At 37.0% G+C, this 17,008-nt stretch overlaps 1 protein-coding gene across 2 annotated transcripts; it reads right to left on the bottom strand.

Annotated features, from left to right (window-relative positions):
* Positions 1 to 140: 140 nt before the first annotated feature.
* On the bottom strand, positions 141 to 16,168 carry LOC122990551 (signal-regulatory protein beta-2-like). 2 transcript variants are annotated; one of them, XM_044363925.1, is made up of 6 exons: positions 16,123 to 16,168; positions 15,659 to 15,991; positions 15,025 to 15,381; positions 14,709 to 14,840; positions 14,521 to 14,579; positions 13,580 to 14,414 (listed from the first exon to the last, which is right to left on the bottom strand). In XM_044363925.1, exons 1-6 carry the CDS (start codon positions 16,163 to 16,165, stop codon positions 14,292 to 14,294), a joined length of 1,047 nt encoding a protein of 348 aa, XP_044219860.1. In that variant the 5' UTR covers positions 16,166 to 16,168; the 3' UTR covers positions 13,580 to 14,291. The 2 variants fall into 2 exon arrangements, 1 of the variants encoding a protein (XP_044219860.1); XR_006405403.1 differs by lacking the exons at positions 13,580 to 14,414; positions 14,521 to 14,579; positions 14,709 to 14,840; ... (1 more) ...; positions 15,659 to 15,991; positions 16,123 to 16,168 and adding exons at positions 141 to 231; positions 338 to 382.
* Positions 16,169 to 17,008: the final 840 nt, after the last annotated feature.

The raw sequence follows: 17,008 nt of genomic DNA on the forward strand, positions 1-17,008 counted from the left end.
AGTTCAGAGGTGAAAGGCATGGAACAGCTTAATCACTATTTTCACAGAAAATGTGACAACGAAAAACTTAATATAAGAAACAATCTGATGTGTGAATTAATCTGACCACTAAGCCCTGACAGCAGTGTAGACATAATTTTCTTCTGCTGCTTTTGCATTCCTTCTCCCTGCTTTGCCAGCTTTCTTCTTGGTAAAGGTTACTGCAGAATAAACCAATGAGTCCTGATATCTCTGAGGAAATAAATCCCAAAATATTGTGAGATGGTAAGTCAACGTAAGGACGTGCAAACAGATAAAACATGCTTTTAAAGTTACACATTATCTTTAAATTTCTTACCTGCTGACGTTGCTGACCACCACTGGCTGTTTCAGTATTTGTTTGCAGAGCAACAGCAGCTGTATTATAAAATAATAATAATAAAAATATGACTTATACACAGCACTGATGTGGATCTAAGGGTGTTATAGCTGTTACTAAATTCTGCTTGATAGATCAATGTTGCGTAATGAGTAATTTCTCTTACCATTACAACAATCACAAGATTTTCTCTTCATGCCATATATGAAGAAGGCTGTTACAGCCAGACTTATAGCCAAAGCAGCACACAGCAGGTAGATAATTGTGTTGGCCCTCTGTAAATCACACCTGCCGACAACTAAAGCATTATGGAAAAAAAAAAACAAATTAAAAAAAATAATTTAAGGTTACAAAACAGCAATAACTAATATACGGTATTTGATAAGATAATATGAAGAAGAACAAATGTTTTTTGATCTAAATGGATTGTGATTGATTCCAAATAAAACACATGATAGGATAATTTCACCATTATATGGAAATGAATTTACCTTCAATGTCCAGTTTTGTTCCATTTCCAAATAATATCTCCCCACATGTGGCCACAGCACAGTAGTAAGTCCCAGCATCAGAGGAGCTGACGTTCTTAGAGAAGCTGTAGACACATTCCTGTGGAGAGCGAGTCTCAGAACTCTTTTCACATTCATCACCACTGTTTCCATGAGCGTAAATAAAACTAGGATGAGATTCATCTGATCCAGCTCTGAACCAGTACACTCTGTGTTCTTCTGGACACCTTTTATTCTCAGAGTCAGAGAGCACTGAACACTGGAGAGTCACAGAGTCTCCTGGACGGACTGGATCAGATGGAAAGTCTTGAGTGATGGCAATGATATCAGATTCTGATCCTGTGGTATTGAAAACACAAAAATAAATATGTTTTACTCATTTTGATTAGGAAGCATAATAGGGTGAGGGTGTTGAAGTTACAATTATTTATGTTTAAACAAAAGACAAAAATCTGCATCATGCTTAAAACAAAGATTTATGTCTGACTTACATGTTAATTATGTAAACGTACTAACTTAAATGTAAAATTTCTGTTATAAATGACATTTTATATCCACATAACTCTACAATTCTTATGACATGTCACATTTTTGTTGCTGTTTTTGCTGTATTTACCTTTGATTCTTAGAAATGTTCCACTCAAAAATGTCATGTGGCTTTGTTTAACTTTTATACAGTAGTAGACTGCAGTATCGCTTAACTGTGTTTTATTAATATGCAGAACAAATGTTCCAGGCTCTTGTTTTGTTGTAATGTGATGAGTCACCTCATTAACAACATCATAATCAAAGGCAGGTGTTCCACCCAAAATTTCAGGAAAGGTTCCTGAAACAAGCCTGATCCAAAATATATTTGTTAATAGCCAAGATTTCTGGCGGGTACATGTCAGAGTCACATTTTGTCCAACACCAACAGTCTTTGACGCAAAGATGTGATCGTTGGTGCATCCTGGAAAAAAATTCAAACAAAGCAGGGATTAACAGCAGAGATACATTCATATATGTCATATGTACTAATGCAAGAAAATGACAATTTATTTGAAATACATCTGGAGTAAATCTGACGTCTACATATACTTACGCCCAATTCCGAGCATGAGTAGTATAGAAAATACGATCAGCATTTTCTTGTTTTATCAGTTGAGACAGTAGTCAGTTTAGACAGTATAATAAGATAATTCACTTTAATATGATCACATTAAGTGGGAGGGAACAATTTCAGAGCAATCTGATTGGCTGTTCGTTATGTTGGCGTTTCACTGCACTACCCCCGTGGAAATATGTCACCCAAAACTTTCCAACTTAAACACATGAAACAACACCAGCAGCTTTCTCACGTTTGGTTTTCATGGTGGGTTCCTTACAGTGGAACACTTACTGTAAACACAACAAATATATTGTTGTGTTTACTGTATATTGTGCCTAAACAATATTTCTCTTGTTTTCCTCGGTAGATTGTTCCATATTACTAAACCAACAGCCTTTAAACTCAATTTTTATGTTCATTGTCAACAGTTTAAAATTATTTCTACAATATTTGTGCATGGCAACAGTATGGGTAAGGTAAAACACAATATTGGTACCATAACGAGATAGAAGCTCCATCATACCACATGAACTGCACACTGCTTCTGCATTAGCACTGGACAAAAGGGTTTGATGGAAATGAGGTACTGCAGAATGGTCTGATATAAACGTACTTCTTAAGGAGACTGGGCTTTATTTATGCTTCTTTAATTTATGGATGATATGTTTCTGAGGATCTGATCAATTTGTAAACCTAGCTTATTATATTTAACATCCCAGCAACGAAACAGCAGCACAGCTGAAATGTTAAAAGTAATAAGTTTTCAACTATCAACTATCACATCAAGCATATTAGTCAGCTTGATTAAAATACAATGATAAGATTAAAATATTGAAGTCATAAGATTCATTTATGGTTCTGCATTATGGCTCTGCAGCAGCTATGTGTGTAGGCTCTGTGGCTACACTGTAGCTAAAGTCCACCTCATCAAAAGTGTGACTGTACAACACATTTATGAACCACAGAGATTACTGAGAAACCACTTTGGGACCACAAGAACTGTGATTGGTCAGCATGGGCTTGTTGTGTTTTCTTCTACAAGTCTCTGATTGTTGATAGTGAAAACAACATTAAGCAAGTTGAAGAAATAGTCTTTATTTATAACCAAGAGAACTAATAGGCATAAATGTGTAATTTCCACTGGTAGTTCTGGTTAAGCTATTCAGGACACAAAAAAAAATCACCATAAATTAGATTTAATTTTATCTTGTATCATATATCAAGAAACTTTAGGAGGATTTCTCAGATTTTCATTTGTGGGAAGAAGAAGTGACATTTTTAGACCATTGTTGTCATTACTACTATATTTATTGGCCAGTAGCCTGGTTTCCAAAATACATTTGATGCTTTTTTTGTGATTAATGGGGGTGGGCCTATGTGCATGATTTGTGGTATCACAACTAGATTGTAAGCTAATGTTGTCCAATTTATACAGTTGTGATGTGGAAACGTGATGCCTCCAGTACACATACACAGAGAATTGACTTTCTGTGAAGTAGGACACAGCAGTTAAACTTTCGAAATGAACAATAGATGCATCTTCATAGATTTTGCAATGAGGGAGAAGGAGGAGATGTTATTTTAAGCATTTTAATGAAGTAATTGGACTTTTATTGTGGAAAAAAAATTAGACACAGATTATTGTTCCAAGCAGAGTATTCTCTATATATCTTACAACATGTCTGGAGGGGATCTTTAAATAAAACTACTTGTTTAAGGTTCGGGAAAGATGATCATAATAGCAAATAAACCACAGTGTGATGACAGACATACTATGACAGATGTCTGGCAGATGACAGACACCACACCAAATGGCACACTACTTCCTGCCAGTGTTGTAGTCGAGACTCGAGTCCCTAGTCTTGCAATAATGTCGAGTCCGAGTCCAAGTCACCAAAGAAGAGTCAGAGTCATTACAGTTGAGTCTGAGATGAGTTCCAAGATGGGCTCCAGTGCTCCACTCTGGCATAGTCAAAGAGCTGATATACAAATAAAAAAGGTCTACAGTAAACAAAAATGACACAGCTCTGATTTAATATTAATATTGATGCACCGATTGCAATTTCCTTGGATTTTTGGCAATTCTGATTGTCTTTATAAGAATTAAATAAGTAACTTCCATACCAACGACGATGTGTGTGTGTGGCTGTGGTGTCTTTGAATTGTGTGCGTGACGTGCATGTTCTGTATGTGTGTGGCTCCATCTTTAGGGATTACAAATTGAGTTACACTGGGTCAAGCCTGGGCCTTGACGTCACACTGTAATTCTTAAGCAGGAAGGGGACATATTCTCCTCTCCTTGAGACTCCAGCTGTCTGTGATGTTTTGGGGAAAGCAGAAACCTCTCTGATAGAGGCTAAATCAGCATTGCCATGGTCACCAAGGTCGGAGGAGGCTTTCCTAGAGATACACAGATAGGTGGATGTGTAGATTCTATTGACGCAGTCAGGCATTCAAAACAAATCTCCTGTCAGTGGCCTGAAATTCCATGCAACGTGACCTAAACTGACATGAGTAAAATGTAGTTCCTTGTTTAGAAACTAGTGAACCAATTAGACTAATTTTTCATATTGTAGGCTGATCTGTCAAGGTTAAAGACTAAGACTCATACCTTCAGAGGACAGAATGGAAAGAGACAGAATCCGAGTTGCAGATGACTTTGATGTTCACTATTTCAGTTCTCCTTGATCAAGTACTTCAATAAACCTTTTCAGCTTTAAGACATCAAAGGCTTGTGTCCATTTTTCTCCACTGAGGTGCAGACCATCGCTCAAAATATCCACAGCAATCAGTGCTGAAAATCAAGACTCGAGTCGGACTGGAGTCTGAGTCCTGGACTCGAGTACTACAACACTGCTTCCTGCACTGGAACTGAACAACAGCACTGGATGTTAATGTCAGTACCTACTGCAGAAAAGTTTGCATAATACGTACTACTTATTGCCATGTGCAGTATGTGCATTTTAGAATGGCAAGATTCAAATAAAAAACAGCAATATGGCTTTTTATTAGCACTAAACATAAAATATTTTCCTGTTCTAATACTTTTTTGCCAAAACATGGCACCAACTCTTCCAGGGATGGGGTTAGATTGGATTTGGATTGGATTGGATCAAAACATGTATAATTTGGTCTTTCTGTACATCACTGCAGTCTTTCAGTGAAAGGGAGATGAATAAACCAACAGAAGATAACATTTACAATAAACTTCTCGCGAGCTAAATTTTCATTTTAAAGGGGGTACTGATGCCACTAGTCTTTAAATATAGATATCACACAACATACTGTATATATTGTAAATAAAGAGGCGTATGTCCCCTGGTCTGGTGTAAAATCCTGCAATAATGTCTGTAGCACTCAGTTAAATAGGAAATTGTGTACAATTTAAAAAAAGCATCCAGCCATTTGCCACACTGATACACAAAGACAGAAGGGACGTCTTAAATATTGTGGGAGGCAGCCAATCCAGATGTTCCACATCATCAGTGATGACCCGCCCACTGTGCCTGTCAGTCACATCAGCAGGAAGAGCTGATGACTCTAGTCAGGGGGCTGGTGAAAGGAGAGCAGAGCACAACTCTGTCACAGTGCTATTACAGAAACTAATTCAGCTGCAGGTAGTGTAGAGTTTCTGACTCAACTAACCTGCATGTTTTGATCTGAGGAAGGGGACTTGTGTGAAAAGGGGAGAAAATCACAAATAAAATAACCCAGCTGAGATTTGAACCCAAGACCTTGTTGTTGTTAGGCAGCATGTTAATCACCGAGAGACTATCCCAAAAGGGTGTTTTTTGTAGTAAAAGGAAGCTTTTCACGTGCAGTAAAACAGTAAAAATGCCACCTTGCCACCCCATGAACAGTGGTGGACACATTCACGATAACAAGACAGAACCAGCTGACACTATAATGCAGTCAAGTGCAACACCACAGGCTCTGGTATCAAAACAAAAGTGGAGCTTTCTGACATGTTACTTCCTTCACCTACTTGTATGTAAGTGTAGGTGTATAGAGAATTAAACTAGATAGATTGATAATGTAAAGGGTCAAAACTGCAGCAAAACTTGTCTGAAGATTGATTTCTGTTTGTGGTTAAGTCTGACAGTCTGACTACTACAAGTGTTGAACAACACATCAAAACGACCATACAGTACATATAAACCAGCGGTTCCCTAACACAAAGCTGTGTCCAGAAAGGTGGATACAGGAACAGTAACAACTGCAGTAAATACTTTCATGTACGTTGTGTCCTGCTTTGTACTTTCTGCTTTTTCTTTTCGTGCACAGTACTGCTGGCAACTGACACACAAACAGACACAGATAAACACACATTCACAGTCAACACTGGCCAACAAATGATGCATGCAAAGTTAGGTGTTATTGTGGTTGGGCTTTCAGCGTAAGGTGTTGTTTTCATTGGTACTTGCTGTTTGAACTATGATCTGAAAGTTAAGTTTGTCTGATTATTATTTGTCCACCTTGTTAAAGTTTGTTCATGTGTCTATGGTTGCACCTTTAAAAACACAATTTATAGACATTATTTGTACTTAAAATGAGTATTTCAAACAATAATTTCAATTTGTTCAATAAAAATGAGACTGCTGAAACCTCTTGCAGCTTGTCTCTCCTGCTTTAACCTCACTACTTACAGTATATCCTGTTGAAGTTCACAGTCAGGTCTGTTCTGAGTAAACAGCCTCAGTTGTTGGTCAAAGGGCGGAGAAATGGCCCACCACAGCTTTTGTCGTTCTGTGTAGCTGTTGCACGTGGCTTTGCTTGCCTGTTCTCAAGACAGAATGTATTTACAAAGTGCTGTGAGACAAGAAAGATGGAGGTGTTTATTCATTTGAGTAGCTTTCTCCTTACATTTTTATACTGCATATTTTTAGTAAACATTTTCTCTAACAAAGAAACATCAACTTACCTGTGAGTTCTCCACATCTCTTGACTTTCTGTGTGGTTTTGGCCACGTTTCCTCTGGCTTTCCCCTGCAACTGCCCCTCAAACCCGCAGGCTACCACTTACGCTGTAGTTATTGTTATTTCAAATGTCTCATTTCCTCTTCTTAAACCATCCAAACATCCAAATTCTACCAAATACAGGTTTGGAATTAAATTAGTGATGTTCTCATTGGGCTATTCATCTACTCTTGTGTAGATTACACAAACAAAACAACACAAACTGCAGGTTGAGCATGAGATCAGTCTAACTTAATGCAAACACTGAAAGCAAAACAGACAGCCTACACAGAAAGACAAAAAATACCTCCTACAACTCCAACTACAACACTCGAAAACATCATTGGGTTTTGTCTTCACTGTGAGGATGATGATTTTGTAGCATGCAGCCATCAGGCCCAGTTGTTTGGTTCAAGAAATAGCTAAACTAACTTCCCATTAAAAGCCCTGCACACCCATGGTACACCCACGCAGGTGATTTCACTTATTCTGCCTGATTCTCAGATCTGTGTCGGTGTCTGCAGGCTGTTTGCTTGACATCTACGTGACTCTATTGTTAGCTTTATTGCATCTATTACATTTTTATCATTGTAATTATTTCAGTTAATCCAGTGACCTCATGTACACTCCAGTATAGTTTTAACCTTGCCAGGGTGAACCTGTGCAGGTGCCTAATTAGCCAAAATAACTGAAAACAGCTGTGTGTGTGTGTGTGTGTGTGTGTGTGTGTGTGTGTGTGTGTGTGTGTGTGTGTGTGTGTGAATAGTTTTCATTTTATAGTATCAGTATCGTGTTTGTTATTTCTAGCTTCATTACAGGCACCCCTACAAATTTGTGCCAACAGTTTCACACTATTCTACACTCTGTGGAGGTAATGTGGCTAGAAACACAGCATTGCTACAGTAAGAAGATCACTGATGGGTAACAAACATGGCTATAAACAATGCAGTTTCAAAGTATTAATTAAATGTTCTTTCAAATGTTTTGTGAGCAAAGACTTACACTGTGTCTCAAGGAAGCATGAGATGTATTCTGATAAGAAACAATGAAAATATAACTCTGTTTAAAAGAAATTTACACAGCTCATCTTCGTACCTGTGCCGTGTGCGTATGTTGGTAGGTGGCGATATCCAAAGATAATGGTAAAAACATTGCTCCATAGCGCCATCTTTAAATTCACTCACACAGTCGATGGACAAAGGCATCTGTGTTTGTGCTAATCTAAGCTAAACACAAAAACAGGAATTACAGATACAAAGAAAATGAACTTAATTATCGTTCAAGTGGTCAGAATAAAGAGAATGCTTTGAAAACAATACAAACAACAATTACATGCATGTACATCTCTTATCAATGGAAAATAGATCACTGGTTTGTCTAAGGGGAAGTTCAGTTTTGCATCTCAGCCAATCACTATGATTTCCATTTTGTAAACCGTGATCACCTTGTGACCAAACCTTCCATCTGGGTGAGAAGACATCACTTGTGGAAGACAAGAGAGCTGTACCACAATGATCCGACGACTGGCTGCTTTGATTCTTCTTACTGCAGTGTGTAAGTACAATTCTCATTACATGTGAAAAACCATTTAGTCTGAGCAGTCTGTGATAATAATACATATGAGACAAGGCCTTGTAAAAATTTACATTTTTCATTGTTTTCATGCCGTTGTCTAGTGAATCTTTTTTGTTTTTCTTCAGCTCTGATTCAGACTGCAGAGGTTCCTCAGCTGATCTCTTTGACTTTGGTTGAACTTGGTGACAATGTTACTTTTCACTGTCCAGTCTCTGAGAATGACAACTTCATTCACTGGTATAAGCAGCCTCTTGGACATATGGGCCAAACAGTCGCTTCTGGACTCGTCGGCAAAATAACAGTCACTGAACAATTTAAGTCACGTTTCACAGTCTCAAAAGGGGATGCTCAGTATTCTCTCATCATCAGAAATGTAAGCAAAGAGGATGAAGCAACATATTTCTGTCAGAAAGGAACGTCATATTCACAGACATTCGTCAATGGCACATTCTTGGCTGTGAACGGTAAAAATAATTTGTGCCTTATTTCAATGATCTTTTAACTTTTTACGACATTCAAATAATTTAGATTGTGAATTCCTTTTGTTGTGTTTTTTAATGTTGTTTTACTGAATCACACAGACAACAATCAGCAGAAATCAGTCTATGTGAAACAAAGTCCGGAGACAGCATCTGTCCAGCTGGGGGACGCACTGACTCTCCAATGTTCACTGCTCTCCAAGAACACAACAGAAAACACAGATCAGTGTCCAGGTGTACGCAGTGTGTACTGGTTCAGAGCTGGATCAGGAGGATTTCATCCAGGCATCATTTACACTCACAGGAACAGGAGCAATGCACGTGTGAAAAGGAGCTGTGTCTACAGTCTGTCCAAAACTATACAGAACTCCTCTCATACTGGGACTTACTACTGTGCTGTGGTCACATGTGGAGAAATCCTGTTTGGTGAAGGAACTAAAGTGGATACAAGTATGTATTTACAGTTGTTTTTAAATCATAAATAGATTTTGCATAAATATATTCAGCCTGGTTAAAATATATTAGGTTTTGGCTTTTTAAAAATGTATTAATAGTTTGTTGCTTTCTCTAAAGGTTAAATTCCCCCTCCACTCAAAAATATGTTCTTCTTCCTGCTACTTCAGTTGGATGTTTGAACGTTAGCGTGCAGAATAATGTATGTGCAGACTTGTTGCGACTTCACAACTAGTTTGGAAGCCAATTCTGGTCCAGTTTGTATCTTACACAAGTGTGATGTGAAAACTGGAAATCTTTAGTGCAAATACACTGAGAACATCTTCTGTCCAGCAGTTGAGCTTTTTAAATGAATAATATTCGCATATTCATAGATTATGAGTGGATTATAGAGATTATAAGGGAGAGGGAGTAGATGTCATTTCAAGCGGTGAAAATATTCTAAATATAGTGTACAATAATATTGATATTGATTCTTTTAGCTGATCCTATTTTTAATTCGCTAAAATATGTGTTGCTGCTGGCCCTGTTCACAGTAGTACATTGCTTGGCTTCCATGCCGGTACTTTTGCCTGCTTCTCCAAACTGGGGGGCTCAATAAAAACCATCTACTGCAGGTAATACACTGACTATAGATATGTACCTTATACAACCCTACTTCAACAAATGCTAACTAATCCTTTAGTTTGTGGAGAAGGAGTAGATGTTATTTCAATGATTTCAATGAGGTATTTTTTATATTTCTTGAAATATGTCTAGAGGGGATTTTTACGAGGGTGTCTTAGAGCCCTACTTTAACCACACAAGTGCAACAACAAGTGCAGTGTGGTAGGTCTTGGGTGCACCGACTGTGTGGGCGTCCTCATGCACACGTGCTGTTTTGGTTCATGAATGTGCAGCAGCACCAAGTGCAAAAAGGCTGAGTGAAGGTGAATAATGATCAGTTGGTGTGGTGATTATTAAATACTTTCTCAGCCAGTCACATTCATGCTCTCAGCTCTGAAACAGCTGTGCCAATCACAGTTAAGCATGATAATGAGAGATGAACAAAGGGAAAACTTTTCTTCAGGAAATGTCTGTGCCACACCATGAACACTCATCACCACAAATCTGCAGCCAAAGACAGATGGTGTAGGGTTTTTATATCAGTTAGTTAGGCTACTATAATAATGATAGAAAAGGTGATGAAGGTGTTCATATGAATGCATCAGACCGACACTTTTTCAGCCATAATTCTAATCAAATTCCAACTATAACAGAACAACCCGCTTTGCACTCCTTCATTTAAATGAACCTCACACCTGTTTGCGACTCTCCTCCAACCTGTGCACTATTGTGCTATGCCACACAGACGGGCAAAGTGAGTTCAAAGGTCAAAGGTCAAAGGTCAGGAAAATATCAAACATTCGAAGTGCTGCTTACACCAGAGTCCTGCACAGGTCCAATTTTGCAAACCCACACCTGCAAAGCTCAGAACCATAACCAACCCGTTACCTGCAATTATCTCCACTTCAAGTCTGGACCCGCTTGGACCCGTAAATATAAGACCTGTGACGCAGCTCGACCCGTGATTAAACACATGGGCTACACAGTCACTCGCTTTAAAGTACTTTATTTTTATTTGCTGCATAATAATAATCTGTGCCTCTGCAAGAAGGGCAGTACTGCACATTCACTGACATCTACACATGCCAGTGAGCACACAGATACGCAGTCACACATACTGCGGTGCTTTCTCTCTCTCTCTCTCTTTCTCACACACACGCACATACACTTAACAATGATTGCATATACTAATGTTATAATGACTGCTCACTGGTATGCCTTATAACAGCCTGCAGCATACTCTGAAGTTTCACTGTAATCCACTGAAATGCTCCACCTCACTTCACAATAAAAAAAAACCTGGCAGCTGATTAGACTTGATAATATCAACTGATTTTGATGTTCAAAATACAGCAAATCATTTTCATTTCGGACTTATCTTATTTTTGTTTTCACCTGCTACCCGCCCGCATTTAGTTCATTTTTACCTGTTCACATGAATTTATATAATTATATTTTGTACTCGTCACACAACTTTTTTGCAGGTTACCCGTTCAGCACCTGTGGGTAGCCCACCTGGTGCAGGACTCTGGCTTACGCTGGTCTTTGCATCTCCTCAAAAATAGGGCCCAGTGTCTTAGTGTTAATAAAAACGTGATGCAAATATTAAACGAAATTTAATAATTATCCGATTGTGTAAGTTTGTTATTCAGAAATACTGAAAAAGGATTAATTCATCCATAATATATACTTCATGCATACATTGTTTTTTGTAGAAAGCTATATGCTTTATTAATTTCAAATTGCATTTTTTATTGTAAATCAAACTGAACTGTGTATATTATCATTGGTCAAGTCTTTTACCCAAAACTCAAGTAAAAGAAGATGATACTTTTGACTAAATAGTATAAATACTCTAGTAAACATGCACATAGAAAGTAAAAGTAAAAAGAACAGTCATTCCAACAGTAATTCAACAGTTATTTAGATTGTTGACAAAATGTAATTAATATCACTCAGTTTCTAATCGCAAATGATTATTCCTGACAGTCCATTAATAAATAATGTTTAATGTCTCTTTGGAATTTTATCTGATTCCAGGATCAAAGTTTGATCCAGTTGTCATTCTACTTGGAGCGCTGTTGGCCTGCTGTGTGACTGTGATTGCTGTCCTTATTTTCTACGTTAATGGGAGGAGAGTTTGTAACCATTGCAATGGTAGGTTCACTATATTTTACTTTTTTGTTTCAGTTAAAGTCCCCTCCACTCAAAAACATGTTTTCCTTTTTCTTACTTCATTTGGATGTTGGACCTTCACTGTGCAGAATGATGTATGTTTAGAGTTTGACACTCAAACACTGGTTTCACATTAATCTGTTGAAGTGGGAGAGTTTCTCTGTGATCACCTTGAATCTGAGTTGAAAGGACATGGCTGGCCATTTTATATATTTGTCTTGTTGTCAACAAATTACATGCGCAGAGACCTAACCAACAATGAATTAATCCCACTTACAAGTATTGTCTGTGTATCTGAATCCTATTCCTCTGTGCCATAGACCTCCATAGTTATCCAAAAACTATTAAAAACATGTCAATGAGCCACACTGTTATCAATGTGATCAAGGTCTTGTTTTGTTCATTTCTGTCTTTTAATGAGACACAAACACACTCAAAGTTTTGCTTTTATTAACAGGAGCAACAGGAGCTTCTCATAATCTTGAAACATCAACCGCGGATCAATCAAACAACCTGGTAATTATGCTTCTGGTAAATATGTGGTGGTGTGTTGTCCTGCTTTCACTGGCTAGGTGTAGTGATCTTGATGTGGGAGTGTAAGGAATATGTTGCCAGCTTTATCCCTTTCCTTTGTCAGATTGAGGAAGGCACAAAGTAAAATAAAATAAATTCACTGTTAAGTAACATAATGTTTGTTCCTATGAGATAAACATGGATAAATTCAAGAGTTATAAATACAACTTAGATCACTGAGAAATATCATAAAAATATTTTTAATATTTTGTTAAGCTCTCTAAGACAATGTAAATAATCTGATATGTCACTATAGAAATATTATAGGAACATTATAAAGTGCAAGACATAATAAAATGAATGAACAAGTGCATCAAATGATTTTAATAAGTCAGTACTTGTTGATATTGTTTCCATCTGCATACTGCTCACATTTTCAATGCAGTCGTGTTCAATAATATAACACATCTGCTGCTTTCATGACAGAGGAATGCATAATCAGTAACAACTTTCATGTTTAGGCTAATGATTGATTAAATAAGCCACCTAAGAAAGTAACTTTATTGTTCAGTTAATTATGTTACAGTCATGATCTATAAGTTATTTAATTACACACAAATATTATATTTCTTGCAGGATGGTGAAGCGAAGACAGTGAATTATGCAGCGCTGGATTTCTCCACAATGAAAGTGAAAAGAGGGAATAAAATGAGGAGAGAGAACACACAGTGTGTTTACTCTGTTGTTAGATCAGATTATCACACCCAGCAACACCCCTCTCTATAGGCAGAGCAGGACCTTTACACTGCTCCCCAACTCTCTGCAGAGGTCTGTAGCTTAGCTTGTTTTAGAGTTACAGTATAATGTGCACAGACAGCGATAAGAGGAAGTTTAGCATCAGTCAGAATGTGTTTTCTGAGAAGTGTTGCACCCAGCAGATTTCTAGACAGACTGCTCTCAAAAGTTGAGGAAGATTTAGTCATTGAGATAAACAAATAATCTCATCTGCTTTTCTTCTCAAAATATAAATTTCATGATGCATATTTGTTTATTTAAAACTAAAGTAAAACATTTACACAAACATCAATTTTATTGCATTGCACTGATAATAGATGAGGGTCATATGAGATTTCCAAGGCTTAAAAATACAGATCAGATAAAAGAGGCAAATAGGCAACTCTCCTCATGGCTAATTCATTTCAAACCAACTCTTTCAAGATGAATCTTTTAAAAAGCCAGTTTGGGTGTCATCACAAGCTTGAGACAGTGAACAACATTTAAAAGATATGATATGCTAAAGACTATTCCAAATGTTTAACTATTAAATGTTGTTATTTTTGCAGCATGATGATTCATTTTCTTTTCTGAAGTAATAAGATTCAAAGATATTAAACAATGATACAAACAGAATGACACACAAAACATCTTTCATCCAAAATAAAAAAATCATTATGTTACAGAGTTCAGAGGTGAAAGGCATGTGCTAGAGCAGCTTAAACACTATTTTCACAGATAATGTGACAGAGAAAAACTTTATATTAGAATCAATTAACAAATCTTTTGTGTGAATTAATCTAACCCCTAAACCCTGACAGTAGTGTAGACACAGTTTTCTTCTGCTGCTTTTGCATTCCTTCTCCCTGCTTTGCCAGCTTTCTTCTTGGTAAAGGTTGGTGCAGAATAAACCAATGAGTCCTGATATCTCTGTGGAAATAAATCCCAAAATATTGTGAGATGGTAAGTCAACGTAAGGACGTGCAAACAGATAAAACATGCTTTTAAAGTTACATATTATTTTTAAATTCCTTACCTGCTGACTTCGCTGACCACCACTGGCTGTTTCAGCATTTGTTTGCAGAGCAACAGCAGCTGTATTATAAAATAATAATATGACTTATACACAGCAGTGATGTAAATCTAAAGATGTTAGAGCTGTTACTAAAAACTGTTAGATTGATGGATAGATAGATAGATTCATGTCTGAGTAATTTCTCTTACCATTACAACAATCACAAGATTTTCTCTTCATGCCATATATGAGGAAGGTTGTTACAACCAGACTTGTAGCCAAAGCAGCACAAAGCACGTAGATAATTGTGTTGGCCTTCTCTAAATCACAACTGCTGACAACTGAAGTTTTATGAAAAAAAAAGAAATAAAATAAATAATTTAAGGTTACGAAATAGCAATAACTAATTTATGGTATTTCATAAGATGATAAGAAGAACAAATGTTTTTTGATCTAAATGGATTGTGATTGATTCCAAATAAGACACGATAGGATAATTTCACCATTATATGGAAATTAATTTACCTTCAATGTCCAGTTTTGTTCCATTTCCAAATAATATCTCCCCACATGTGGCCACAGCACAGTAGTAAGTCCCAGCATCAGAGGAGCTGTCGTTCTTAGAGAAGCTGTAGACACATTTCTGTGGAGAACGAGTCTCAGGACTCTTTTCACATTCATCACCACTGTTTCCATGAGCGTAAATAAAACTGGGATGAGATTCATCTGATCCAGCTCTGAACCAGTACACTCTGTGTTCTTCTGAACACCTTTTATTCTCATAGTCAGAGAGCATTGAACACTGGGGAGTCACAGAGTCTCCTGGACGGACTGGATCAGATGGAAAGTCTTGAGTGATGGCAGTGATATCAGGTTCTGGTCCTGGGAAATGAAAACACAAATAATAAATATGTTTTACTCATTTTGATTAGGATGCATTATAGAGTGGGGGTGTCAAAGTTACAATTATTTATATATAAACAAAAGACAAAAATCTGCATCATGCTTAAAACAAAGATTTAAGTCTGACTTACATGTTGATTATGTAAACATACTAATTTAAATGTAAAATTTCTGTTATAAATGATATTTTATATCCACATAACTCTATAAGTCTCAAGACATGTCACATTTTCGTTGCTGTTTTTGCTGTATTTACCTTTGATTCTTAGAAATATTCCACTCAAAAATGTCATGTGGCTTTTTTTCACTTTTATACAGTAGTAGACTGCAGTATCGCTTAACTGTGTTTTGTTAATATGCAGAACAAATGTTCCAGGCTCTTGTTTTGTTGTAATGTGATGAGTCACCGTATCAACAACCTCATAATCAAAGGCAAAAGTTCCACCTAAAATTTCAGGAAAGGTTCCTGAAACAAGCCTGATCCAAAATAAACTTGTTGATTGCCAAGATTTCTGGCGCATACATGTCAGAGTCACATTTTGTCCAACACCAACAGTCTTTGTCGCAAAGATGTGATCGTCGGTGCATCCTGAAAAAAATTCAAACAAAGCAGAGATTAACAGCAGAGATACATTCATATATGTCATATATACTAATGCAAAGAAATGACAATTTATTTGAAATACATCTGGAGTAAATCTCACGTCTACATATACTTACGCCCAATTCCGAGCATGAGTAGTATAGAAAATACGATCAGCATTTTCTTGTTTTACCAGTTGAGACAGTAGTCAGTTTAGACAGTATAATAAGATAATTCACTTTAATATGATCACATTAAGTGGGAGGGAACAATTTCAGAGCAATCTGATTGGCTGTTCGTTATGTTGGCGTTTCACTGCACTACCCCCGTGGAAATATGTCACCCAGTACTTTCCAACTTAAACACATGAAACAACACCAGCAGCTTTCTCACGTTTGGTTTTCATGGTGGGTTCCTTACAGTGGAACACTTACTGTACACAACAAATATATTGTTGTCTTTACTGTATATTGTGTCTAAACAATCTAAACAATATTTCTCTTGTTTTCCTCGGTAGATCGTTCCATATTACTCAACCAACAGCCTTTAAACTCAATTTTTATGTTCATTGTCAACAGTTTAAAATTATTTCTACAATATTTGTGCATGGCAACAGTATGGGTAAGGTAAAACACAATATTGGTACCATAACGAGATAGAAGCTCCATCAAACCACATGAACTGCACACTACTTCCTGCATTAGCACTGGACAAAAGGGTTTGATGGAAATGAAGTACTGCAGAATGGTCTGATATGAACATACTTCTTAAGGAGACTGGGCTTTATTTATGCTTCTTTAATTTATGGATGATATGTTTCTGAGGGTCTGATCAATTTGTAAATTTAGCTTTTAACATTTCAGCTGTGCTGCTAAGTTTTCAACCATCACATCAAGCATATCAGTCAGCCTGATTAAAATACAATTAAGATTAAAATATTGAAGTCATAAGATTCATTTATGGTTCTGCAGCAGCTATGTGTGTAGGCTCTGTGGCTACACTGTAGCTAAAGTCCATCTCATC

This window comes from Thunnus albacares, chromosome 10 (genome assembly GCF_914725855.1).
Source record: "Thunnus albacares chromosome 10, fThuAlb1.1, whole genome shotgun sequence".
NCBI lineage: Eukaryota > Metazoa > Chordata > Actinopteri > Scombriformes > Scombridae > Thunnus > Thunnus albacares.

Coding starts and splice junctions, on each gene's coding strand:
- LOC122990551 (XM_044363925.1), bottom strand. CDS start 16,165: ATGCTGATCGTATTTTCTATACTACTCATGCTCGGAATTGGGC. Junction 15,992..16,122: donor ACTCATGCTCGGAATTGGGC/GTAAGTATATGT, acceptor AATTTTTTTCAG/GATGCACCGACGATCACATC. Junction 14,580..14,708: donor ATCTTGTGATTGTTGTAATG/GTAAGAGAAATT, acceptor TTTATAATACAG/CTGCTGTTGCTCTGCAAACA.